This window comes from Aphelocoma coerulescens, unplaced genomic scaffold, assembly GCF_041296385.1.
Source record: "Aphelocoma coerulescens isolate FSJ_1873_10779 unplaced genomic scaffold, UR_Acoe_1.0 HiC_scaffold_97, whole genome shotgun sequence".
NCBI lineage: Eukaryota > Metazoa > Chordata > Aves > Passeriformes > Corvidae > Aphelocoma > Aphelocoma coerulescens.
In genome coordinates, this window is record NW_027184078.1 from 966,060 (window position 1) to 993,747 (window position 27,688).

The 27,688-nt window shown below is 55.4% G+C and overlaps 1 protein-coding gene across 1 annotated transcript; it reads left to right on the top strand.

The window, feature by feature from the left end:
* Positions 1–18,771: 18,771 nt before the first annotated feature.
* On the top strand, positions 18,772–27,014 carry LOC138102630 (zinc finger protein ZFP2-like). The gene is made up of 2 exons (XM_069000351.1): positions 18,772–18,803; positions 25,296–27,014. The coding sequence occupies exon 2, from the start codon at positions 25,304–25,306 to the stop codon at positions 27,002–27,004; it is 1,701 nt and encodes a 566-aa protein (XP_068856452.1). The 5' UTR covers positions 18,772–18,803; positions 25,296–25,303; the 3' UTR covers positions 27,005–27,014.
* The last annotated feature ends 674 nt before the right edge of the window (positions 27,015–27,688 follow it).

The window sequence follows — 27,688 nt, forward strand, 5'->3', positions numbered from 1 at the left end:
CTCCTCCCTATGGCTGCGGGACACGGTGATATACCGTAGGAACCAGGCCTGCGGTAATACCCCCGTCTGGATCAGCCCCAGCCCCGCAGCCCCCAGGGATTGCTGCTCACCTTTGGCATCTCTCTCTGCAGGCCCCTGCAAGGAAAAGAAAGGCAGAGGTGGGAGGCAGAGTTCCTGCACAGCCCTGCCTTTCCCTGCTCTGGGCTGTGCAGTGAAGATGATGGGCTGAACCTGCACATCTCACTGGCAGAGGGATTTTTCTGTCCCAGCCTTCACAACCCTCACTCCCCTTTCCCAGCCTGGTTTCTCCCAAGCTCTCAGCAGCTGTGCTCAGCCAGAGTGTGGAGCAGCTGTGCTGGCTGCACTCAGGGCAGCTCAGAGCTTCAATCCTTGTTCCCAGAGGATGGGAGCCAATGTGTGCCTGGGGCAGGGATGCATTTGGTCTCTCCATTCCCTCTTTGGATTAGAGCTCAATCAGGAGGTAGAATCTTCCTCAGCCAAGAAACTTTGCTCTCTCCAGGTGGCAAAGGAAGGGCCAGAGAGGCTCAGATTCCTGTGACATGGGCTTTAGAAGCCAGCCACACGAAACAACTGTGGGTCAGGCAGCAGCAGCCCTGCAACAGGGTGCGATTTCATCCTCAAGGTTTACCCTCAATTTCCCCAAATCACACACCGATCTTCAGGACACAGTAGTTGGCTGCAGCCATGAGGAGGAGGAGGGAGATGGTCCCCACTCCCACCAGCATGAATGTGGGAAATGTGTGGGATGGGCCGGGATGAGGAGCAGTGGGAACACAATCTGTTGGAGAAGAGGAAGCAGAGAACAGCCAATGGCCTTAGAGGAAAACAAACTTCCAGCTTATGAACCTCCCAATGTCCTGGTATTGACAACTGGGCAGTCTTGGCCTGATGCTGAGGGACACTGAGTGTGAGGGAGGGAATCACTCACCAGCAGTGGATGTCCCTGCCTGGGAGCTGGACCCGCTGCCTGGGAGGAGAAAGGGACAGAGAGACAGTCTGCAGCTGCCCCAGGTCCTGCACAGACTGAGACACTGTGGGGACCCCCAATCCACCCTCTATCAACTGTGGGGATCAATAAATGAATGCCCTGCACACCTGTGGCTCTGCATTAGATCTGGCACCACCACTCTGCCCTTTCTGTGATGCTGGGGCAGGAGAGGAGCAGGATGCTCTGCTGGGACTGGCAGGAGTGTCCCTGGTGCCCAAGGCTGTGCTGAAGTGCACCCTGACCCCCAGCATCCCAAATGTCTGGGGACATGCCGTGGGGCAGGGCAGGGTCCTCTCCATCACCTGGGGTCTGGGGGATCTGTGAATGTTTCCTGTGTGTGCCCCAGTGCCACGACTCACCTGTGACACTCAGGTTTGTGGGAGCACTGAGGGCAGAGTTCCTCACTCGGTTGCTGTTGTCCTTGTGCTGGTATCCACATGTGAATGTCCCCGCACTCCCACTCATCACAGTGAAGTGCATGTAGTAGCTCCCCTTCCCCTCTTGGGCTTTCAGGCTGTGCACCTGCACCCCGTCCTTGCAGAAGATGATTTGGGTGGGAGGAGACTGACGGGCAATGAAGCGCCAAAGCAAAACCTGTTCCCCTTCCTGTGCAGCAAAGGTGTCCATGAAGAGGGCAGGAGCTGGAAGGTGACCTGGAGAGATGCTCAGGACAGTGGTGCTGATATCAGGGCTGGACAATGAATGGGGGAGGGGAAGTGTTTCTTCTCCAGGGTTTCACACAAGGGGAACAAAGGTCTTTTCCCTTCCCATCTCCAGCCCCACACAACTCCCCTTACAGGACCTATCCCTGTACTCACCATGCCCTGGGGAGCTGCAGATGTCCTGGGCCATCACAGCAGCACCTGTGGGGCACAGAGGGGTTTGGTCAGACAGGCAGCAGCCCAGCTCAGCCCCGTGCCCCTGTCCATGTTCCCACTGCTGACACTGCTGGACAAGAACCTTCCCATCCATGAGGCTCCGTCCTGAATCTCCTTTGTCTCCTGGCTTGACACTTTGCAGAGCCCCTTTTGGGTGTGGTTGTTGCTCCAGGTAGATGCCTCTGGCTCCCTAAAGCACTTCAGAATCTCCCATGTCTCACATTATGAACCAAACCCCCCTAGAGCAGTCAGGAATTGCCCCTTTGCTCAGAGGTGCATGGGAGCTGGAGGAAGCACTGGTCCTGCTGTCCTCCCCAGAGCAGCTCTGCCCCTCAGGGCTGCACGGCTGCTCCACACACCCTTTCCCCTGGGGCCTGCCCTGGGCCCAGCACGGGCCCTGTCCTGCCCCGCTCAGCAGCCCTGCAGTGCTGAGCCCCAAGGCAAAGCCATCCCCAACTCACCCAGCAGCAGCAGCAGCAGCAGGAGGAGGAGGAGGAGGAGGAAGGCCGGGCGAGCAGGAGACAGCCTGGCACATCCCCCCTGGGCCAGCATTGTTTGGGGCACTGCAGCCACAGCCTCTCCTTGCAGCGTCTGCTGTGGGCTGAGCTCTGCCCAGCGCTTCAAGAGCTGCCTGGCCCGGGGCTTGCAGCGTGCCTGGGACTGGTCCTGCTGCAGGGCTGGGGCTGGCAGGGCCTTTCCCACACCGAGCGGCTGTGGCCAGCGGGGGCCCTGCCTCAGCCCCGCTGTGGCCACTGCGCCTGCAGAGCCCCCGCTTTCATTTCCGCACCCTGCGAGCCCAGAGCACGAGCCGTGTGTGCCTGTCCCTCTGGGGCAGCCTCCTCCCTGCAAAGCCCTCCTGAACCTGGCCCCCACCCTGCTCTGCCCTCCCCTCACTGCTGCTCCCAGCTCTTCTGCAGGTGGATCCAAGGGATTCTGCCCGGGCAAACCGGGCATGGGCACAAGTGGCCACACAGCTCTGTGGGTGGTAGCCAAGGCCATGGGGGCTGTTATGATTTTCTCCACAATCCTGCAGTGGAAGGTGGACAGGGTGCAAGGAGAAGGAGGCTGATATTACAGGTGAAGAATTGGCTGTGGTGCTGATTTGAGCTTTGGGCTCTCTGAGCAATGGGCGCTGTCTGCAGCTCAGCATCCCCTGGGCACAGCTGGGACTCCCCTCACCGAGCAGGGAACAGCTGCTTCTTCCAAGGGGATGGGTGAGCCTGCAAAGCTGGCTTTGAACTGGGAATGATGGGGGAAGGAGAGACGGACTGGCCATCCTGTGAGGGAGTGACAGACAGGGCTGACGAGCAAAGGCCACAGGGTGATGGGACAGAAATGAAACGCAAACAAGTCAGGCTCCAGCAGGGCCACCTCCAGCACTGGCATTTTCACCTCCAAGTGCCGACAACGCTGCACTGGGGAGAAACCCCCAAGGCCTCTCTGGGCCGTCCCGGGGCTGAGGGGGTCTGGGAAGGACCTGTCCACTGGGGCAGTGCCCGTGGGGAGTAAAGAGGATGAGGCGGAGCCCTGGGTGTGGGGTGGGGCCTTTGATCTTGTTGGGCTGAGGGCAGTGGGGTGCACTGGCTCCATGGCTGGAGTGCTGCAATGGAGGCACACGGGTTTTTAGGAAGGCCAGGCTGGGAAGACAAGGAGAGGGAATTGTCCATTATGTGAGAGAGCAGCTGGAGTCCATGGAGCTCCCGTGGGAATGGCTGAGGAGCCAAGGGAGAGCTCCTGGGTGAGGATTAAAGAGAGCAGAGCTCCAGGTGATATTAGAGTGAGAGTCTGCTCCAGACCTTCTGAGCAGGGAGAACAAGGGGATGAGGCCTCTACTGACAGACAGGAGCAGCTTCACGTTCACAGGGCCTGGTCCTTGTGGGGAATTTCCACAGCTCCAATATCTGCTGGAGGGACAACATGGCAGGATATCTCCTTGTTCCAGGACTGGGAGAGTCAGACATGTCCAGACTGTGAAATTCACGGAGACCAAAACATCCCCGTGCATGACATTTGCAGTGCCACCTGCTCCATCCCCTCCCCACAGGAGCCACCAGGAGCTGTCAGCCTGGACCAAGGAGATGTATCCACAGTTTCTGCAGCTGTCATTCCCTTGGATTCACCCCTCCTGCCTTTTTGCACTCCATCTTTTCCTTAATCAAATAGGCAATCAAATTGAAAATGACGTCTTTTCTTGTGGTCCCAAGTGCTCGGATGTTGTGCCCACTCTCACCGTGTGTGACTTGTGGGGCACGTGTAAAATGGACCCAAATCCTTTCCTGCTCACATTGCATTGGACTGTCCTGTATCCACATCTCTCTGAAAGCGGATTGCCGACGTTTGGAGATCCCAAAATACCTTGCACGCATTCTGCTGGGGCTTTTTGATGTGAGAGCCAGTCATACTAGAGGTTCCTGATCTCCAAAAATGTGAGGTTTGCTTGGGTACTTCTTCCCTTCAGCTACCTGTTCATCCAGTGAGGGCCTTGTTTATCTTCAGCACAAACCAGAAGCTGCTCTTTTTTTGGCAGCACAAACGCCAAGTGCCCTTCTCCCTGCCAGGAGCCAACCCCATTTCAGCCAAGGGCTACACAGATCAAGTGGCAATGTTGGCCACAAAGGCCCCCCGGACCTGTCTCGTTTGGGCATTATTTCAGTTTTTTACTTGATTCCACGGCACTTCTGTCCCTGCTGCTCCGTGTGGGATGCCTGGAGACGCACGGGAAGGGCTGAGAGAGCCCCTGGGCTGTTCCAGCTGTGCCGCTTTGGGGGAGGCTGGAGAGGGCTGCTGGACCCCTGTGGCCGCTCAGGCCAGCACTGACCATCCTGCCCTGATCTCCCCCCTGACAGCAAAGTGTCCTCAGGGAGGAGGTTCTGGGGCTGTGCACATTCACCACAGCTGTACAGGCCTGTCTCACTGACAGAGCTGGGCTTTGCAGGGCTGGTTTTCTCCTCATGGGTGCAGTTCTGCCAACTGTGAGAGCAGAGGAGGCTCTCTCAGGGCAGGGACTGACCATCAGGGCACTGCTAAAGGTCTGTGACCAGAGCCCAGCCCTTCATTTCTCTGTTCCAAGGGAAAAGCCATTCTGTGTGAACTGGGAAGGACCAGAGTCTTTCCTCCCTCCCAGTTCACAGCTGATATTGGGAACATCATGGGAGAGGAAACAACAACCAGAACAAATTAAATCTGAGTAAAGCATGTTTTAACCTAGAAGTGCAGAAGTGAAGATGTGTTAACCCCAAGCCTGTTGTTCTCATTTGTCCTGAGCTCATGGTAAGGACAGCGGGTGCTGGACTCAGCTGCTCACACACAAACCTCTGGTGACAGCAGAGCTGCCCCGGGCTGTCCATCCATGGAGCCCCAGAATGGCACAGCGCTGCTCCACAGGAGAGCTGCCTCACCCACGGGTTTGTGCTCAGGGCACTTTGAGAGGTTTTTCAGGTTGGTGAGCCAGGATGTTTCTGCTTTCAGGAGCTCCATTGCCCTGCAAGAATTTAGGAACAGAAACTTAAAGCCATGGGATTCACTCAGGGCATATTTAGAGAATCACATGAAACCACCAGAAACTTTCCTTAGGGTAAAGATGTTTCAGTGCAATTCCATTTCTCGCCAAAATATACTCTGGCCCCTCTCAGATCATGCTATAGGCTGTGCTGGGAAGATATCAAGGAAGATGAAAGATTCAGAAGCAAATTAAGGCACAGCGTTTGAACCCTCACAGGAATTTCTTGCTCTGATGACTTTGCTGAATGTTTGAGCCAAAGCTGCTCAGGTCCAAACAGAGCCATGTCCAGCTGGTTGCTCCCTCCCAGCCTCCTCTTTCTCGGAGAACACCCAGCTCCCAGGGGTGAGGGGCATTTGCATCATCAGTCAGCATCTTTGCTTGACAGATGGACACCTAAAACTCGATTTTTGGGGTAGGCAGCTGCATTGGATGTACCTGATCCTGGGCAAGCACCTGCAATCAGCCCGACTGGAGCAGTGGGGTTGGAGCAGAGGAATTCCAGAGGTACCTCCAAGCTCAGCCAGGGTGTGCAACAGTCCCCAGGGCAGGAATTGCCTTGGGGGAGAGGAGCTGTGCAGGAGGAGCCCCTTGCAGAGGTTTCCTCTCTGCTTTGCTGTGTTTGTGCAGCCTGTGAGTGTGGGGAGGAAAACCACAGCAGCGGGGCTGTGCTGTGCCCAGCAGCTTGAGAGCAGAGCTTCCGGCCAGGGAACGAGCTGCCTTGGCTCTGGTGTTGCTGTGAGAAAAAGAGACCTGAGTCAGCGCGAAATTATAAATGTTCTCCTATTTTCGCTTACTGCAATGACGTTTTAAATAATTCAATTGACTTTTTAAACTTGCGTCTCTTTAGGTTTTTGCATTGTTTACAACCTCGTTAATTGTCAGCATTTCTTTCAGCTACACCATTATTCCATGTCTGCGCAGTGAATGAAAAGACTTCTGAAGAACTCAAAAAGATTTCTAGAGAACGTTGAGATGAAAGGCATGAAGGTCAGAATAGAGAAAGAATAGAAAAGTTTATTAAAACAAAGAAGGATGAGGTAATGCAGGAGAAACTGCTGAGAGCTTCTCATCTCCACAGCTTTTTCCAAAATCTTATGGCAGACAGAGACACAACAGCAGAAAGGCAGAACACTCTCTGTAGGTTTCCACACACCTGCACTCCCAAAGCTCTGCCATGGCCACGCCAAGCCCTGGAACCTTTGCTTTGGCTGGGTTCTCCTTTGCCCACCCCCCTCACAGCTCCATCCTGCCCCAGTTATCAGCTCCTGTTCTGCCTTTCCCACCCCACAGAAATCTCCCTCTCCACTCGGGTGTGCCTGGAACTCCAGCTGCTCTCCCCGCTCAGTTCTCAGGTGGTGTCAGCACAGAGGCACAGGTGGGCTCAGGTCCCTGGGACAGGGGTCCCCAAGCCATGCAGCTCCAGCAGGGATGAACCTGGCTCAGCTTGGCTCTCCTGCTCATCCTCATGCTGGCTTTGCTGGGAATCAGAGGAGAACAGCGGAAGGTGCTGCTGGGAGTTCCTGAAGCAGTGGGCAGGAGCCTGGGAAAGGGACATGCTCCAAGACATCAGCTTCCAGTGATCCCTTAAACTCTCTCTCTGGCCATCTCCTTTCTCCCAGCAGAACTTCCTGGCCCTGCTGAGCAACAAGGGTTGCTCTGTTCCTCTTCTCTGCCTCTGTCCCTTGCCCCCAGCCCAGGATGTGCTCAGGCAAGAAAGCAGCAGAGCTTACAGGTGCCCCATGTGCAGCTCTGCTCCTCCTTTCCCAAAGCCCCACATCTCACAGCTGCCCTGATGAGCCCGAGGAAGAGGGGCAGCTGCACCAGGGATTCCTTCCAGTTCCCAAAGACCAATTCCATTGCAATCCCAAGTGCTTTGCAGAGCAGAGATCCCCTGTTTGACTCAGTGGGCCCTCACTGCTGCCTGCAGTGGGCATCCACTCTCCTGGCATTGCGAATACAAAATTGAACAGTTCTGTGCTCTTTGGCTTGGCCAAGATCTTTCCCTCCCTCCTCCTTGTTTTAGAGCTTTTCCTGTGTGGGAGACAGAGGAGTAGAAACTCCTGCAATTAAAGGAGGCTTTGATTTACAACCCTGGAAGAGACCAGGTCTGGCTTAATTGACAGAGATTTGTGGACTTTAAGCAAAAGGATTACAAACTTGTGTTCCTATCATTATAAGTAAAATTGTACACTGGGTGTTTTGGTGAAGGGTTTTAAAATATAATAGTGTGATTTTATATCGTTTAAGTTAAGAATTTAGATGGTATAAGAGAGACATCTGTGTGTATGTGACATGAGAAGTTATTGGTCAAGACAGAGCTGCATTGCAGTGAGAAGTGCCACAGGTGATAGGTCCTAAATCCAAAACAAAGTGTCTTTTAAGTGCCTATTGGATTAGAAAGTTATAAATTACGATGTAACCCTAAATCTTCTGACGAGTCGCCGTTATCCAGAGGTATTGTAAAATCTCACGCCTGGACTGATGTGTTTTGTTATTTTAAACAATAAATTCGTGTAATTGCATAGTCCCATCCCTGAAAGTTATTTCCTCCGACGAGTGGAACACGCGGGAAATTTGACAGTATCGTTGTTACATATTACCCACAAGCTCTTCCTTGTACACTCCTAACACCCCAAAACCAGAACATCCTCCCCTCGTGTCCACAACATCTTCTCTCACTGATTATCTTCTTGGCCTTCTCTGTGGAGTTCACTGAAGCTGCAAAATTTCCCTGTAAAAGTCTCGTGGGTAAATTCCGCCTGGTTTCGGGTCTGATTCCGGGAGGTTTCCAGCCCAGCTGTCAATCTCCTCGCCACTGGGCTGCTCTCTTTCACCTGGGCTTGTGGGCTGCTGTTTTCGGCGTTGGGAGGGAGACAGAGGCTGCCGTCGTGGTGGAGGCAATTCGGCAGCACTGCAGACTTCTGCTTTTTTCGGCTGCCTTCCTTCCACCATGAGCGGAGCTCGCTCACGGGAGCAGCTGCTACGCTGGTATTACAGCTGGGGGTGGGGTCCGTGGCTCTGACCCAGGAAGAGGTGACCGGTCCGGAGAGATGGTCCCGAAAGGAATCGCCTTCCCGAGGCCCAGTGCCTTCCCTCAGCTGCTGGCAGGAGGGCCCTGCAGAGGGTATCAGCTCTTTAGTGATTCTCAGCTCGTGATTCCAGCTCAGCTCTGCAGGGCAGCCTCCAGGCCAAACCAGACCAGAGAGAGAGACGAGAAGGCCCGTGTGGCTGGTTCCGCACAGAGGGAGCTTTATTGTTGGTCCCCTCCGGCAAAGGGGAAAGCCAGGGACGAGCTCTCTCCCCCCGCAGAGCCGGGGGGCTTCCTTTTATAGGGATACAGGGGATCAGCGGGGGACCAATGGGTTACAGAGGGTCTGGGACAGACCAATGGGTTACAGAAGGATCTGCATAGTGTCTCTCAAAGGATTGTGGGTCCACTTTTCCTCGCCATGACCCAAGAAGTGGCTGCCCCTTCAGGGAGTCCTGCTGGGCGATTGCGAAACCTCTTGTCTCAGCAGAGATCCCTCCAGGGCAAGGGCTGGGCATATCCCACACGCTGGGACCCCGACACCCACCTTACTCAAAGAGGGACCTTTTCACCGTCCGCTCGGGTGCCTCAGGGACAAACCCCGTGTCTTGGGTTTGAAAGGCAGGTGTCTGCTGAGGAAGGCAGAAGCCTCCCTTGGAGTGGCAGATGTAACCCCTTTCCCTCCGAGTTATTGTGATTTTGAGATCGAGGGGGATTTTAGGCAAAGATGTGGGAAATAGGAATAACAGTTCTTTACTAATATATATATAACTAGTCGAACAAAACAATAATAACTCTGGCAGTAACAGCAAACAATCCCAAACCCAGTCCCAGCCTTCTTGGCTGTCAGGCCGTTTCCCCTCGGGTGCAGTTCCGCTCGCAGCCAGCTGGGGCGCTGGCGGCTCCTGGTGAGCAGGGCAGGTGCGATGGTTTCCCCACGGCTGCAGGGGGCGCTCCGGAGCGAGCTCGGGGAGCACGCGGCACTGACGGCCTGGGATCCCGGAGAGGAATGGGACAAAGGCTTCAAAAACCCCCTGGGCAGCCGATCCCGGTGTCCAGCCGGACACTCGGGAACAGCAGGCTGGAACAGCAGGGATTGAAACCCCCCGGGATCGGGATTGGAACCCCCCGGGATCGGGATTGGGATTGGAACCCTCCGGGATCGGGATTGGAACCCCCCGGGATCGGGATTGGGATTGGAACCCTCCGGGATCGGGATTGGAACCCCCCAGGATCGGGATTGGAACCCTCCGGGATCGGGATCGGGATTGGAACCCCCCGGGATCAGGATTGGAACCCCTCGGGATCGGGATTGGGATTGGAACCCCCCGGGATCGGGATCGGGATCAGGATTGGAACCCCCGGGATCGGGATTGGGATTGGAACCCCCCGGGATCAGGATCGGGATCAGGATTGGAACCCCCCGGGATCGGGATTGGGATTGGAATGCCCCGGGATCGGGATCGGGATTGGAACCCACCGGCATCAGGATTGGGATTGGAACACCCCGGGATCGAGATCGGGATTGGAACCCCCCGGGATCAGGATTGGAACCCCTCGGGATCGGGATTGGGATTGGAACCCTCCGGGATCGGGATTGGAACACCCCAGGATCGGGATCGGGATTGGAACCCCTCGGGATCGGGATTGGGATCAGGATTCGAACGCTCCGGGATCGGGATCGGGATTCAAACCCCCCCGGGATCGGGATCAGGATTGGAACCCTCTGGGATCGGGATTCGAACCCTCCGGGATCGGGATCGGGATTGGAACCCCCCGGGATCGGGATCGGGATCGGAACCGCCCGGGATCGGGATTGGAACTCCCCGGGATCGGGATCGGGATTGGAACCCCCCGGGATCGGGATTGGAACCCTCCGGGATCGGGATTGGAACCCCCCCGGATCGGGATTCGAGCCCCCCGGGATCGGGATCGGGATTGGAACACCCCGGGATCAGGATTGGAACCCCTCAGGATCGGGATTGGGATTGGAACCCCCCGGGATCGGGATCAGGATCGGGATTGGAACCCCCCGGGATCGGGATTTGAACCACCCGGGATTGGGATTGGGATTGGAACCCCCCGGGATCGGGATTGGAACCCTCCGGGATCGGGATCAGGATTGGAACCCCCCGGGATCGGGATTGGGATTGGAACCTGCCGGGATCGGGATTGGAACGCCTCGGGATCGGGATCGGAACCCCTCGGCATCGGGATCGGGATTGGAACCGCCCGGGATCAGGATTGGAACTCCCCGGGATCGGGATCGGGATTGGAACCGCCCGGGATCGGGATTGGAACCCCCTGGGATCGGGATTAGAACCGCCCGGGATCGGGATTGGGACCCTCCGGGATCGAGATCAGGATTCGAACCCTCCAGGATCGGGATTGAAACCCCCCGGGATCGGGATTGGGATTGGAACCCCTCGGGATCGGGATCGGGATCGGAACCCCCTGGGATCGGGATCGGGATTCGAACCCCCCGGGATCGGGATTGGAACCCCCCGGGATCGGGATCGGGATCGGAACCCCCCGGGATCGGGATTGGAATCCCCCGGGATCGGGATTGGAACCCCACGGGATCAGGATTGGGATCGGGATTTGAATGCTCCGGGATCAGGATCGGGATTGGAACCCCACGGGATCGGGATCGGGATTGGAACCCCTCGGGATCGGGATTGGGATCGGGATTCGAATGCTCCGGGATCAGGATCGGGATTGGAACCGCCCGGGATCGGGATCGGGATTGGAATCCCCCAGGATCGGGATTGGAACCCCTCGGGATCGGGATTGGGATTGGAACCGCCCGGGATCGGGATTGGAACCCCCTGGGATCGGGATTAGAACCGCCCGGGATCGGGATTGGAACCCCCCCGGATTGGGATTCGAGCCCCCCGGGATCGGGATTGGAACACCCTGGGATCAGGATTGGAACCCCTCAGGATCGGGATTGGGATTGGAACCCCCCGGGATCGGGATCAGGATCGGGATTGGAACCCCCCGGGATCGGGATTTGAACCACCCGGGATTGGGATTGGGATTGGAACCCCCCGGGATCGGGATTGGAACCCTCCGGGATCGGGATCAGGATTGGAACCCCTCGGGATCGGGATTGGGATCGGGATTCGAACCCCCCCGGGATCGGGATCGGGATTGGAACCCCTCGGGATCGGGATCGGGATTGGAACCCCCCGGGATCGGGATTGGGATTGGAACCGCCCAGGATCGGGATTGGAACTCCCCGGGATTGGGATTGGGATTGGAACCCCCTGGGATCGGGATTGGAACCCTCTGGGATCGGGATTGGAACCCCCCGGGATCGGGATTGGAACACCCCGGGATCGGGATTGGAACCCCTCGGGATCGGGATTGGGATCGGGATTCGAATGCTCCGGGATCAGGATCGGGATTGGAACCGCCCGGGATCAGGATCGGGATTGGAATCCCCCAGGTTCGGGATTGGAACCCCTCGGGATCGGGATTGGGATTGGAACCGCCCGGGATCGGGATTGGAACTCCCCGGGATCGGGATCGGGATTGGAACCCCCTGGGATCAGGATTAGAACCGCCCGGGATCGGAACCCTCCGGGATCGGGATCAGGATTCGAACCCTCCAGGATCGGGATTGAAACCCCCCGGGATCGGGATTGGGATTGGAACCCCTCGGGATCGGGATCGGGATCGGGATCGGGATTGGAACCCCACGGGATCGGGATCGGAACCCCCCAGGATCGGGATTCGAACCCTTCGGGATCGGGATTGGAACCCCCCGGGATCGGGATCGGGAAGCGCCGGGACCCCCCGGGGCTCTCCCGGAATTCCCGGAGAAGCGCCCAGGGCGGGATTTGGGAAAAGCGGGAATTGTGGCGCTGCCGAGAGGAAATTCCATGGAAAAGCTTTTCCAGAGGATTCGCCGGGATTGGGGGGGCGGGGGGGCCCAGGGGCTCCTCCGGCCGCGGGAATTGCGGGAGGCGGCGCCTGCGGGGATCCCTAATGGGGTAATTAATGAGCCCTCGTTAATTATTAATCAATTAATTCGTATCAACGATTCGTTCTTTATTCTTTACTTCCTAATGATTGATAGATTATTGTTCTTAATTATTGTTATTATTATTAATTATTGATTATCTATCGTTTAATGTTTATCATTTTGTTACTTATTATTTATTACTTATTACTGATTATTTATTACTTATTACTGATTACTGATTATTTATTATTTATTATTTATTATTTATTATTATTTATTATCTATTACTTATTACTTATTATTTTTATTATTCATTATTCATTATTCATTATTCATTATTCATTATTCATCATTTATTATTTATCATTTATTATTTATTATTTATTTATGATTAATACGGCATTGTTAGTAATTATTATCTATTGGTTATTATTGATTATCTATTATTTATTAATCATTATTTATTAGTTATTATTTACTATTTACTGTTCATTATTTATTTATGATTAATACGGCGTTGTTAGTAATTATTGGTTATCTACTATTTATTAATAATTGATTATCTATTATTAATTATTTATCCTTTATTCTTTATTCTTTATTCTTTCTTCTTTATTCTTTATAATTAATAATTTATTATTTATTATTTATCATTTATCATTTATTATTTGTTCATGAATAACACGGCATTGTTAGTAATTATTGATTTGTCTATTATTTATTTATTATTACCTATTATGTATTATTTATTATTTATCCTTTGTAATTTATTATTTATTATTTATTATTTATTATTTATCGTTTATTGTTTATTATTTATTACTTATTTATGATTGTACAGCATTGTTGGTAATTATCGATTATCTGTTGTTTCTTAATTATTATCTTTTTTTAATTATTTATTTATGATTAATACAGCATTGTCAGTAATTTTGGTTATCTATTATTTATTAATTATTGATTATTATTGATTACTTATTATTTATTATTCATTATTCATTATTCATTATTTGTTATTTATTTATGATTAATACGGCATTGTTAGTAATTATTGATTATCTATTCTTTATTACCGCTTGATTATTTATTATCTATTATTTTTTATTTATTTATTAATGATGAATAGATCATTGTCATAAATTATTGATCATGAATTTTTATTATTCATTAACATTTATTATTTACTTATTAATAGTTAATAAATCGTTGCCACTAATTATTTATTATTTATTATTATTAATTGTTTATTATCCATTTATTAATGATTAATAGATCATTGTTATGAATTATTGAATATTGATTATTTATTATTATTAATTACTAATATACAATTGTTATTGATTATTGAACATTAATTATTAAGTATTACCTATACTTTATTTACCAATGATTATTATATGTTTGTTATTAATAATTCTTAATAATTAGTAATTATCAATCAGTAATTATTATCTATTCATTAATGATTAATATACTATTGTTAATAATTATTCTTATTAATTATATATTATGTATTACTTAATATTATTTATTATTTATTTATGATTAATTCAGCACTGTTTCTAATTATTATCTAGTATTTATTAATTGTTGAATATTGGTTATTGATTATTTATTTATTATTTATGCATCATCATTATTCTTGATTATCTATTATTTCTTATTTATTTCTCATTTATTAGCGATTAATAGATCATTGTTGTTATATATTATTAATTATTTACCATTCAATGTTTAACATTCATTATTTACTTATTAAGAATTAATAGATCGTTGTTATTATTAATAATTATTTATTCTTTATTATCCATTCATTAATGATTAATAGATCATTGTTACGAAATATTGAATCTTAATTTTTGATGATCTATTAATTATTATTAATTTATGATTAATATATCATTGTATTAAGTATTGATTATTAAGTAATATTTAATATGCAAGATTTACTTATTAATAATTAGTAAACCGTTGTAATAAATTATTGATTTTTAATTAATCATAACAACTTATTATTAATTATTCATTTATTAACGATTAATAGATAATTATTAATGAGTATTGATCATTAATTATTAAGTATTGTTTCTATCTTATTTATTAGTGATTAATACATAATTGTTATTAGGTATTGCTTATTTATTATTATTAATTACGAATTACTTATTATCTATTTATTAATGATTACTAGATCATTGTTATTAATTACTGATTATTAGTTATATTTATACAATAATTACTTATAAATATTCCATCATTATTATTTATCAATAACCAGTAATTGATAATTATTTCATTAATTAATGTGTTGATCATTTATTACTAAATAAGCATATTAACAGGTCATTAGCTGGCGTGCAGTATTTTATTAATGCTGATTAATGGTTCATCAATTACTTCTATAAATAATAAATAAGAGAATGAACGGATCCATCGATCAATACCTGGGTCTAATTATTGATAATTAAGGACATTATTGATGTTAATGAGGGATTAATAATGCCCCTAATACCAGAAATCAGAATATTAATGTATAATTAATACATTCTTATTAGCAGGGCATTAATATTCTGTTATTAATACTAATTGAGAGAACAATTTATTCTCTGACTAATGAGAGTGTTAATGGATAATTAATTGCAGTTTGGAATTAATTGTGATAGAGAAGGGTCCTAAATATTAATGTTAATTACGAATAATTCCACTTAATTAACCCGAACCAAAGGCTATAAATAGCAACACTAATTAATATCGAGAGTAATTAATCCTTAAAAAAAATTAATTAATTTAAAATTAGGGAAATATTATTATTTCTACTTTACTTATTAATGATTAATAGATAATTGGTATTAATTAGTGATTTGGGATGGGGACGGACACGGCCGATGCCGGGAATTCCCAAGGGAGGGGCTGCACTGGGCTGTACTGGGATGGACTGGGATGGACTGGGATGGACTGGGCTGAACTGGGGGGGACTGGGATGGACTGGGATGGACTGGGCTGGACTGGGATGGACTGGGATGGACTGGGATGGACTGGGCTGTACTGGGCCGCACTGGGCTGTACTGGGCTGTACTGGGAGGCACTGGGCTGTACTGGGCTGTACTGGGATGAACTGGGCCGCACTGGGCTGCACTGGGCTGTGCTAGGCTGTACTGGGATGAACTGGGCTGTACTGGGCCGTACTGGGATGAACTGGGCCGTACTGGGATGAACTGGGCTGTACTGGGATGAACTGGGCCGCACTGGGCCGTACTGGGCCGTACTGGGCCGTACTGGGCTGTACTGGGTTGCACTGGGCTGTACTGGGCCGTACTGGGCCGTACTGGGCCGTACTGGGCCGTACTGGGCTGCACTGGGCTGTACTGGGCCGTACTGGGCCGCACTGGGCCAAACTGGGCCATACTGGGCCGTACTGGGCCGCACTGGGCTGTACTGGGCCGCACTGGGCTGTACTGGGCTGTACTGGGCCGCACTGGGCCGTACTGGGCCGCACTGGGCTGTACTGGGAGGCACTGGGCTGTACTGGGCCGTACTGGGCTGTACTGGGCCGTACTGGGATGAACTGGGCCGTACTGGGATGAACTGGGCTGTACTGGGCTGTACTGGGCCGCACTGGGCTGTACTGGGCTGTACTGGGCCGCACTGGGCCGTACTGGGCCGCACTGGGCTGTACTGGGAGGCACTGGGCTGTACTGGGCCGTACTGGGCTGTACTGGGCCGTACTGGGATGAACTGGGCCGTACTGGGATGAACTGGGCTGTACTGGGCTGTACTGGGCCGCACTGGGCCGTACTGGGCCGCACTGGGCTGTACTGGGCTGTACTGGGAGGCACTGGGCTGTACTGGGATGAACTGGGCTGTACTGGGCCGCACTGGGCCGTACTGGGCCGTACTGGGCCGTACTGGGCCGTACTGGGCTGTACTGGGCTGTACTGGGCTGTACTGGGCTGCACTCCAGGTGTTCCAGACCTTTCCCGAGGGTCTCCAAGCCCCTCCTCAGTTTCCCATCCCCCCATCCCATCCCCCCCCATCATTCCCATCAATCCCATTCCCCCCATCCCCCCCCCTCCCATCCCTCCCCATTCCCATCAATCCCATCAATCCCATCCCCCCCAATCCCATCCCCCCATCCCATAATTCCCATCCCTCCCCATTCACTCCCATCAATCCCATCCCCCATCCCATCCCATCCCATCCCATTCCATCAATCCCATCCCCCCCCCATTCCCCCATCCCATAATTCCCATCCCATCCATCCCATAATTCCCACCCCCCCATTCCCATCCATCCCATCAATCCCATCCCCCCATCCCCCCCACTCCCATTCCATCCCATCCCATCCATCCCATAATTCCCATCCCCCCCACTCCCATAAATCCCATAATTCCCATCCCCCCATTCCATCCCATCCCCTCCCATCCCATCCCATCCCATCCCAATCCCATCAATCCCATAATTCCCATCCCCCCCATTCAATCCCACCAATCCCATCCCATCCCGTCCCATCCCATAATTCCCATCCCATCCCATTCCCATCAATCCCATCCCCCCCAATCCCATCCCCCCATCCCGTAATTCCCATCCCTCCCCATTCAATCCCATCAATCCCCCCCATCCCATCAATCCCATTAATCCCATAATTCCCATCCCCCCCAATCCCATCCCCCCCATCCCATAATTCCCATCCCTCCCCATTCAATCCCATCCCCAATCCCATCCCCCATCCCATCCCATCCCATCCCATCAATCCCATCAATCCCATAATTCCCATCCCTCCCCATTCAATCCCATCAATCCCATCCCCCATCCCATCCCATCCCATCCCATCCCATCAATCCCATACCATCCCATCATTCCCATCAATCCCATTCCCATCAATCCCATCCCATCCCCCTCATCCCATCAATCCCCCCCATCCCATCAATCCCATAATTCCCATTCCCCCCCATTCCCATCCCTCCCATTCCCATCAATCCCATCCCATCAATCCCATTAATCCCATAATTCCCATCCCCCCATTCAATCCCATCAATCCCATCCCATCCCATCCCATCCCATCCCAATCCCATCAATCCCATCCCCCCCATCCCATCCCATCCCATCCCATCCCATCCCATAATTCCCATCCCCCCCATTCCCATCAATCCCATAATTCCCATAATTCCCATCCCTCCCCATTCAATCCCATCCCCCCCGATCCCATCCCATCCCATCCCCCCCCAATCCCATCAATCCCATCCCCCCCCATTTCCCCCATCCCATAATTCCCATCCTCCCCATTCCATCAATCCCATCCCATCCATCCCATAATTCCCACCCCCCCCATTCCCACTTTTCCCTTCCCCGTTCCCCCCTCGGGTCCCGCTTTGGGATTTTGGGGATTTTTGGGGATTTTTGGGGATTTTTGGGGATTTTTGGGATTTCCTGGGAATCCCCGGCTCGGCCCCGATCAAACCCATCCTGAGCCCCAAATTCCCAGTGCAGCCCAGTTCATCCCAGTTCATCCCACTGCAGCCCAGTTCATCCCAGTATATCCCAGTCCAGCCCAGTCCATCCCAGTCCATCCCACTGCAGCCCAGTTCATCCCAGTGCATCCCAGTTTATCCCAGTGCCCTCCCAGTGCATCCCAGTTCATCCCAGTGCCCTCCCAGTGCATCCCAGTGCCCTCCCAGTTCATCCCAGTGCATCCCAGTTTATCCCAGTTCATCCCAGTGCCCTCCCTGTTCATCCCAGTGCATCCCAGTGCCCTCCCAGTTCATCCCAGTTCATCCCAGTGCCCTCCCAGTTTATCCCAGTGCCCTCCCAGTGCATCCCAGTTCATCCCAGTTCATCCCAGTCCATCCCAGTGCAGCCCAGTGCAGCCCAGTACATCCCAGTTCATCCCAGTGCAGCCCAGTACATCCCAGTCCAGCCCAGTCCATCCCAGTTCATCCCAGTGCCCCCCAGTACAGCCCAGTACAGTGCAGCACCTCCCAGTACAGCCCAGTACAGCCCAGTACAGCCCAGTACCCTCCCAGTACAGACCAGTACAGCCCAGTACAGCCCAGTGCAGCCCAGTGCAGCCCAGTACAGCCCAGTTCATCCCAGTCCAGCCCAGTGCCCCACAGTACGGCCCAGTACAGCCCAGTGCCTCCCAGTACAGCCCAGTACAGCCCAGTGCAGCGCAGCACCTCCCAGTGCAGCCCAGTACAGTCCAGTCCCTCCCAGTCCCCCCCAATCCCCTCCCAGTTCCTCCCAGCCCCCCCAGTGCCCCCCAGTCCCCCCCAGTCTCTCCCAGTCTCTCCCAGTCCCTCCCAGTCCACCCCAGTCTCTCCCAGTTCCCCGCGCTCCCTCCCAGCCCCTCCCTTTCCGGAAGTGACGTCACCGCGGGCGAGCGCGGCCGGAAGCGGCTCCGGGGGCGGTGGCGGCGCTCGGTGAGAACTGGGAGAGACTGGGAGGGAATTGGGGGGGACTGGGGGGGACTGGGGGGCACTGGGAAGGACTGGGATGGACTGGGAGGGAATTGGGGTGGACTGGGAGGGACTGGGTGAGACTGGAAGGGACTGGGGGGGACTGGGAGGGATTGGGGGGGACTGGGATGGACTGGGGGGCACTGGGAGGGACTGGGATGGACTGGGAGGGGATTGGGGGGGACTGGGGGGCACTGGGCTGTACTGGGAGGCACTGGGCTGTACTGGGCCGTACTGGGCTGTACTGGGAGGCACTGGGCTGTACTGGGCTGCACTGGGCTGCACTGGGCCGTACTGGGCTGCACTGGGCCATACTGGGCTGTACTGGGCCGTACTGGGAGGCACTGGGCCGCACTGGGCCGTACTGGGAGGGTACTGGGCCCGCACTGGGCCGTACTGGGCCGTACTGGGCTGCACTGGGCTGTACTGGGCCCGCACTGGGCTGCACTGGGCTGCACTGGGCCGTACTGGGCCGTACTGGGCCGTACTGGGCTGTACTGGGCCATACTGGGCTGTACTGGGGGGCACTGGGCTGTACTGGGAGGGTACTGGGCCCGCACTGGGCCGTACTGGGCCGTACTGGGCCGTACTGGGCTGTACTGGGCCGTACTGGGCTGCACTGGGCTGCACTGGGCCGTACTGGGCCGTACTGGGCTGTACTGGGCCTCACTGGGCTGCACTGGGGGGCACTGGGCTGTACTGGGGGGCACTGGGCTGTACTGGGGGGCACTGGGCTGTACTGGGCCGTACTGGGCTGTACTGGGGGGCACTGGGCCGTACTGGGGGGCACTGGGCTGTACTGGGCCGTACTGGGCTGTACTGGGGGGCACTGGGCCGTACTGGGGGGCACTGGGCCGTACTGGGCCGTACTGGGCTGCACTGGGGGGCACTGGGTGAGTGTCCTGGGGATCCCCGGTCCCAGCTCGGGGCGTTCCCAAGGGGATCCCGAATCCCCCTTGGGAGATCCCAAATCCCAAATCCCACCCCAGCGATCCCAAATCCCAAATCCCATCCCAGTGATCCCAAATCCCCTCCCAGCGATCCCAAATCCCATCCCTGGGATCCCAAATCCCAAATCCCCTCCCAGGGATCCCAAATCCCCTCCCAGTGATCCCAAATCCCAAATCCCATCCCAGCGATCCCAAATCCCAAATCCCATCCCAGTGATCCCAAATCCCCTCCCAGCGATCCCAAATCCCACTCCAGGGATCCCAAATCCCACCCCAGGGATCCCAAATCCCACCCCAGCGATCCCAAATCCCATCCCCGGGATCCCAAATCCCAAATCCCATCCCAGGGATCCCAAATTCCACCCCAGGGATCCCAAATCCCCTCCCAGGGATCTCAAATCCCAAATCCCCTCCCAGGGATCCCAAATCCCCTCCCAGGGATCCCAAATCCCAAATCCCCTCCCAGGGACCCCAAATCCCAAATCCCATCCCAGGGATCCCAAATCCCATCCCAGGGATCCCAAATCCCACCCCAGGGATCCCAAATCCCATCCCAGTGATCCCAAATCCCCTCCCAGTGATCCCAAATCCCACCCCAGGGATCCCAAATCCCATCCCAGTGATCCCAAATCCCCTCCCAGGGATCCCAAATCCCACCCCAGGGATCCCAAATCCCAAATCCCCTCCCAGCGATCCCAAATCCCATCCCAGGATCCTCCAGTGGGAATCTCCCCCCCCCCCCAGTCCCTGCATGTCGCTAATGAGATGCTAATGACTCATTTGCATATTCATCAGCACCCGATTTATCCCCAACCCGGCACTTTTGGCCCCAATTCCGCAGCCGGGGGGGCTCTGCTCCCAGTGCTCCCAGTATCCCCCAGTGCCCCCCCCCAGTGCTCCCAGTATCCCCCAGTGCCCCCCCCAGTGCTCCCAGTATCCCCCAGTGCCCCCCCCCAGTGCTCCCAGTATCCCCCCAGTGCCCCCAGTGCTCCCAGTCCATCCCAGTGCTCCCAGTGTCTCCCAGTGCCCCCAGTGCTCCCAGTGATCCCAGTGCCCCCAGAGCTCCCAGTCCTCCCAGTGCTCCCAGTGCCCCCAGAGCTCCCAGTGCTCCCAGTGCCCCCCCAGTGCCCCCAGTGCTCCCAGTGCCCCCCCAGTGCTCCCAGTGCCCCCAGTGCCCCCAGTGCTCCCAGTGTCTCCCAGTGCTCCCAGTGCCCCCCCAGTGCCCCCAGTGCTCCCAGTGTCTCCCAGTGCTCCCAGTGCCCCCCCAATGTCCCCCAGTGTCCCCCCAGTATCCCCCAGTGCCCCCCAGTGCTCCCAGTGTCATGGCCACCCCAGGGTCCCTCATGGTCACCTCAGGGTCACTCAGGGCCACCCTGAGGTCCCTTGTGGCCACCCCAGGGTCCCTCGTGGCCACCTCAGGGCCACTCATGGCCACCCCAGGATCCCTCATGGCCACCCCAGGGTCCCTCGTGGCCACCCCAGGGTCCCTCCTGGCTACCTCAGGGTCCCTCGTGGCCATCCTGAGGTCTCTTGTAGCCACCTCGGAGTCACTCGTGGCCATCTCAGGGTCATGGCCACCCCGGGGTCCTTTGTGGCAACCTCAGGGTCCCTCATGGCCACCTCAGGGTCCCTCATGGCCACCCCAGGGTCCCTCATGGCCACCCCAGGGTCCCTCCTGGCCACCTCAGGGTCCCTCATGACCACCTCAGGATCCCTCATGGCCACCTCAGGGTCCCTCATGGCCACCCCAGGTTCCCTCATGGCCACCCCAGGGTCCCTCCTGGCAACCTCAGGGTCCCTCATGGCCACCTCAGGGTCCCTCCTGGCCACCTCAGGGTCCCTCATGGCCACCTCAGGATCCCTCGTGGCCATCCTGAGGTCTCTTGTAGCCACCTCGGAGTCATTCGTGGCCATCTCAGGGTCATGGCCACCCCGGGGTCCTTTGTGGCAACCTCAGGGTCCCTCATGGCCACCTCAGGGTCCCTCATGGCCACCTCAGGATCCCTCATGGCCACCCCAGGATCCCTCATGGCCACCTCAACCCTTTGGAATTCCCAGAATTCCGATCCCGGTGTCTCCTTTCCCCGGTGGCGCTTCGGGATCCGGCCCCACCCAGAACTGCCCCAGTTCCCCCCAATTCCCCCCAGTTCCCCCCCAATTCCTCCCAATTCCCCCCCAATTCCTCCCAATTCCCACCAATTCCCCCCCAATTCCCCCCAATTCCCCCCCAATTCCCCCCAGTTCCCCCCAATTCCTCCCAATTCCCCCCAGTTCCCCCCCAATTCCCCCAATTCCCCCCAATTCCCCCAATTCCCCCCAATTCCCCCCCAATTCCCCCCCAATTCCTCCCAATTCCCCCAATTCCCCCCAATTCCCCCAATTCCCCCCAATTCCCCCCAATTCCCCCCCAGTTCCCCCCCAGTTCCCCCCAATTCCCCCCAATACCCCCAATTCCCCCCAATTCCCCCCAATTCCCCCCCAATTCCCCCCAATTCCCCCCAGTTCCCCCCCAATTCCCCCAATTCCCCCCAATTCCCCCCCAATTCCCCCCCAATTCCCCCCCAATTCCTCCCAATTCCCCCAATTCCCCCCAATTCCCCCAATTCCCCCAATTCCCCCCAATTCCCCCCAATTCCCCCCCAGTTCCCCCCCAGTTCCCCCCAATTCCCCCCAATTCCCCCAATTCCCCCCAATTCCCCCCCAATTCCCCCCAATTCCCCCCAGTTCCCCCCCAATTCCTCCCAATTCCCCCCAGTTCCCCCCCAATTCCCCCAATTCCCCCCAATTCCCCCAATTCCCCCAATTCCCCCCCAATTCCTCCCAATTCCCCCAATTCCCCCCAATTCCCTCAATTCCCCCCAATTCCCCCCCAATTCCTCCCAATTCCCCCCAGTTCCCCCCCAATTCCCCCCAATTCCCCCCAGTTCCCCCCAATTCCCCCCCAATTCCTCCCAATTCCCCCAATTCCCCCCAATTCCCTCAATTCCCCCCAATTCCCCCCCAATTCCTCCCAATTCCCCCCAGTTCCCCCCCAATTCCCCCCAATTCCCCCCAATTCCCCCCAGTTCCCCCCAATTCCCCCCAATTCCCCCCCAATTCCTCCCAATTCCCCCAATTCCCCCCAATTCCCCCCAATTCCCCCAGTTCCCCCCAATTCCCCCCAGTTCCCCCCAATTCCCCCCCAATTCCCCCAATTCCCCCCAATTCCCCCCAATTCCCCCCCAATTCCCCCCAATTCCCCCCAATTCCCCCCCAATTCCCCCCAATTCCTCCCAATTCCCCCAATTCCCCCCAATTCCCCCCCAATTCCCCCCCAATTCCTCCCAATTCCCCCCAGTTCCCCCCCAATTCCCCCCCAATTCCCCCCAGTTCCCCCCCAATTCCTCCCAATTCCCCCCCAGTTCCCACCAATTCCCCCCCAATTCCCCCAATTCCCCCCAGTTCCCCCCAATTCCCCCCAATTCCCCCCCAGTTCCCACCAATTCCCCCCCAATTCCCCCCCAATTCCCCCAGTTTCCCCCAATTCCCCCCAATTCCCCCCCAATTCCTCCCAATTCCCCCAATTCCCCCCAATTCCCCCCAGTTCCCCCCAATTCCCCCAATTCCTCCCCAATTCCCCCCAATTCCCCCCCAGTTCCCACCAATTCCCCCAATTCCCCCCCAGTTCCCCCCAGTTCCTGGGTTTTTTCTCGTTCCTTGGGTTCTTTGGATCCCCCAAACTCAACCCGGGGGGGTCCTTGAGGGGATTCCCAAATCCAGCCCTGGGGGGTCCCAAAGGGATCCCCAAATCCAGTTTAGGGGTTTCCCAGGGAATCCCCAAATCCAGCTCAGGAGATGCTTGAGGAGATTCCCAAATCCAGCTCAGGGATTCCAGAGGGATCCCCAAATCCAGCCCAGGGAGGCTCCGAGGGGATCCCCAAATCCAGCTCAGGGAATTCCCAAAGGGATCCCCAAATCCAGCCCAGGGAATTCCCAAAGGGATCCCCACATCCAGCCCAAAGGGATCCCCAAATCCAGCTCAGGGAATTCCCAAAGGGATCCCCAAATCCAGCCCAGGGAGGCTCCGAAGGGATCCCCAAATCCAGCCCAGGGGTTCCAGAGGGGATCCCCAAATCCAGCCCAGGGAATTCCCAAAGGGATCCCCACATCCAGCCCAAAGGGATCCCCAAATCCAGCTCAGGGAATTCCCAAAGGGATCCCCAAATCCAGCCCAGGGAGGCTCCGAAGGGATCCCCAAATCCAGCTCCAGGGGTTCCAGAGGGGATCCCCAAATCCAGCTCCAGGGATTCCAGAGGGATCCCCAAATCCAGACCAAAGGGATCCCCAAATCCAGCTCGGGGAATTCCCAAAGGGATCCCCAAATCCAGCCCAGGGGTTCCAAAGGGATCCCCAAATCCAGCCCAGGGAATTCCCCAAGGGATCCCCAAATCCAGCTCAGGAGATCCTTGAGATTCCCAAATCCAACTCCAGGGGTTCCAGAGGGATCCCCAAATCCACCCTGGGAGGCTCCGAGGGGATCTCCAAATCCAGCCCAGGGGTTCCAGAGGGATCCCCAAATCCAGCTCGGGGAATTCCCAAAGGGATCCCCAAATCCAGCCCAAAGGGATCCCCAAATCCAGCTCAGGGAATTCCCAAAGGGATCCCCAAATCCAGCCCAGGGAGGCTCCGAAGGGATCCCCAAATCCAGCTCCAGGGAGTTCCAGAGGGATCCCCAAATCCACCCTGGGAGGCTCCCAGGGGATCCCCAAATTCAGCTTGAAGGAGATCCTTGAGGGGATCCCCAAATCCAGCCCAGGGAGGCTCCCAAGGGATCCCCAAATCCAGCCCAGGGAGTTCCAAAGGGATCCCCAAATCCAGCCCAGGGAGTTCCAAAGGGATCCTGAAGTTCAGCTCCACGGAGATCCTTGAGGGGATCCCCAAATCCATCTTGGAGAGTCCCAGAGGGGACCCCAAAATCCAGCTCAGGGAATTCCCAAAGAATTCCCCAAATCCAGCCAGGGGGATTCCAAAGGGAGACCCAAATCCAGCTCAGGGAATTCCCAAAGGGATCCCCAAATCCAGCCAGGGGGATTCCCCAAGGGATCCCCAAATCCAGCTCAGGAGGTTCCAAGGGGATCCCCAAATCCAGCTCAGGAGGTTCCATAGGGATCCCCAAATCCGGTTTAGGGCGTTCCCAGGGGATCCCCAAGTCCAGCTCTGGGAATTCCCAAAGGGATCCCCAAATCCAGCTCAGGGAATTCCCAAAGGGATCCCCAAATCCGGCTTGAGGGGATCCCAGGGGGAATTCCCAAATCCAGCTCAGGGAGTCCCCAAATCCAGCTCAGGGAATTCCCAAAGGGATCCCCAAATCCAGCTCAGGGAATTCCCAAAGGGATCCCCAAATCCCACTCCGGGCTGGATTCCCCAATTTGGGGATCACCAGAGGCGGGCGATCCCCAAATCCATCCTGGAGAGATTCCCAAGGGAATTCCCGATTCCTCACCTGTCCCCGTTCCCGCTTTTCCAGCTGCGGCCATGGAGGGGCTGCGGGGCTGTGACCCCCCCTTTCCCCAGGGGATCCCCCCCCTTTCCGAAGGGGACGAGGAGGAGGAGGAGGAGGAACCAGGGGAGGAGGAGGAACCAGGTGAAGAAGCAGGTGAGGAGGAAGAAGCAGGTGAGGAAGAAGAACCAGGTGAAGAACCAGGTGAGGAGGAACCAGGTGAAGAACCAGGTGAGGAGGAAGAAGCAGGTGAGGAAGAGCCAGGTGAGGAGGAAGAAGCAGGTGAGGAAGATGACGCAGGTGAAGAGGATCCAGGTGACGATGAAGCCCCAGGTGATGATGAAGCCCCAGGTGACGATGAAGCCCCAGGTGATGATGAAGCCCCAGGTGATGACGAAGAGCAGCAGGAGGGGCCGGGGGGAGCCCTCCAGGTGCGCCCCGCTCCAGGTGAGGCCTCGGGCAGCCGGCCGAGCCCCCCTGCGCCGCGCCGGCCCCAGCCCCGCCTGTACCTGCGGCCGCGCCGGGCGCCGGAGGAGCCGGGCCCGTCCCACGGGGAGCCCCCGCGGGCGCTGTGGGGCCGCCCAGGTGAGCCGGGCCAGGTGAGCGCCGCGCTGGAGGCCCCGGCGGGCGCCGCGCCCGGCTTCGTGCAGCTCATCGACGAGCGCGGCGTCTACTCCACGGCCAAGCTGGTGCTGGGCGGCCGCGCGGGCGCGCCGGGCGAGGCCGAGGCCGAAGAGCAGGAGGAGGAGGAGGAGGAGGAGGAGCTGCCGCCTCACCTGGAGATCCGGCAGGTGATCGTGGCCGAGAAGCCCTTCCAGTGCCCCGTGTGCCACAAGGGCTTCAAGCGCGCCTGGGAGCTGCTGAGCCACGAGGTGGTGCACACCGAGGCGCGGCCCTACACCTGCCACCTGTGCCAGGCCACCTTCAAGCGCCACTCGGACTTCAAGAGCCACGGGCTGGTGCACACGGAGGAGCGGCCGCACCGCTGCGACCTGTGCGGGAAGCGCTTCAAGCGCTCCTCCAACCTGCAGGAGCACCGGCGCATCCACAGCGGCGAGCGCCCCTTCACCTGCCCCAGGTGCGCCAAGGGCTTCAAAACGCCCTACGAGCGGCAGCGCCACGCCCTGACGCACCTGGGCGCCGAGAAACCCTTCCGGTGCGGCGAGTGCGGCAAGGATTTCCCGGCGGCCAACGCGCTGCTGCTGCACCGGCGGCAGCACTGCCAGGACAAGCCGCACACCTGCGGCGTCTGCGGCAAGCGCTTCACCTACGGCCACAGCCTGAAGGTGCACGAGCGCGTGCACACGGGCGACCGCCCCTTCCGCTGCGCGCTCTGCGGCAAGGCCTTCAAGCAGAGCAACGCGCTGGCCTCGCACGAGCGCGTGCACACGGGCGAGCGCCCCTTCGCCTGCCGCACCTGCGGCAAGGCCTTCAAGCAGTCGTCCTACCTGGCCATCCACCAGCGGGCGCACACGGGCGAGCGGCCCTACAGGTGCGAGGCCTGCGGCAAAGCCTTCGCCCGGCCCTCGCTGCTGCTGCAGCACCGGCGCGTGCACAGCCAGGAGCGGCCGCACCAGTGCAGCCACTGCCACAAGTTCTTCAAGGACCTGGCCTACCTGGCCGTGCACGAGAAGGTGCACACGGGAGAGACGCCCTACAAGTGCGGCGTGTGCGCCAAGGGCTTCGCGCACCCCTCCAACCTGCTGCAGCACCAGCGCGTGCACCGCGACACCTGACAGGGGCGCCGGATGGGTGCGGGGCTGAGAAAGGTGCGGCAGCTTCCGATGAAGCACCTGAGCCCCGTGGATGAAGGCCAAGGTGAGAGGACCCCCAGTATCAGCCAGGTGTGCGCCCCAAAAATCTCCCGTGGACCCCAAAAAGCTGCAGCGGCAACGCTCGAACTGAGACACCTGAGCTGCAGGTGTGGGGACTCAGTACCTGTGACCCCAGACAGGTGAGGACCCTGAAAATGTGCTATGGACCCCAGAAAGCTGCAGCAGCAACACCTGAAGCACCTGAGCCCCGTGGATGAAGGCCAAGGTGAGAGGACCCCCAGTATCAGCCAGGTGTGCGCCCCAAAAATCTCCCGCGGACCCCAAAAAGCTGCAGCGGCAACGCCCGAACTGCAACACCTGAGCCGCAGGTGTGGGGACTGAGTACCTGTGACCCCAGACAGGTGAGGACCCCAAAAATGTGCATTGGACCCCAGAACGCTGCAGCAGCAACACCTGAACTGCGACACCTGAGCCTCAGGTGGGAGAACCCCAGATCTCTGACCTCGGATAGGTACAGACCCCAAAAATGTCCATTGGACCCCAAAAATGTGCATTGGACCCCAAAAAGCTGCAGCAGCACCACCTGAAGCACCTGAGGCCCGTGGATGAAGGCCCAGGCGAGAGGACCCCCAGTATCAGCCAGGT

Coding starts and splice junctions, on each gene's coding strand:
- LOC138102630 (XM_069000351.1), top strand. CDS start 25,304: ATGGAGGGGCTGCGGGGCTGTGACCCCCCCTTTCCCCAGGGGATCCCC.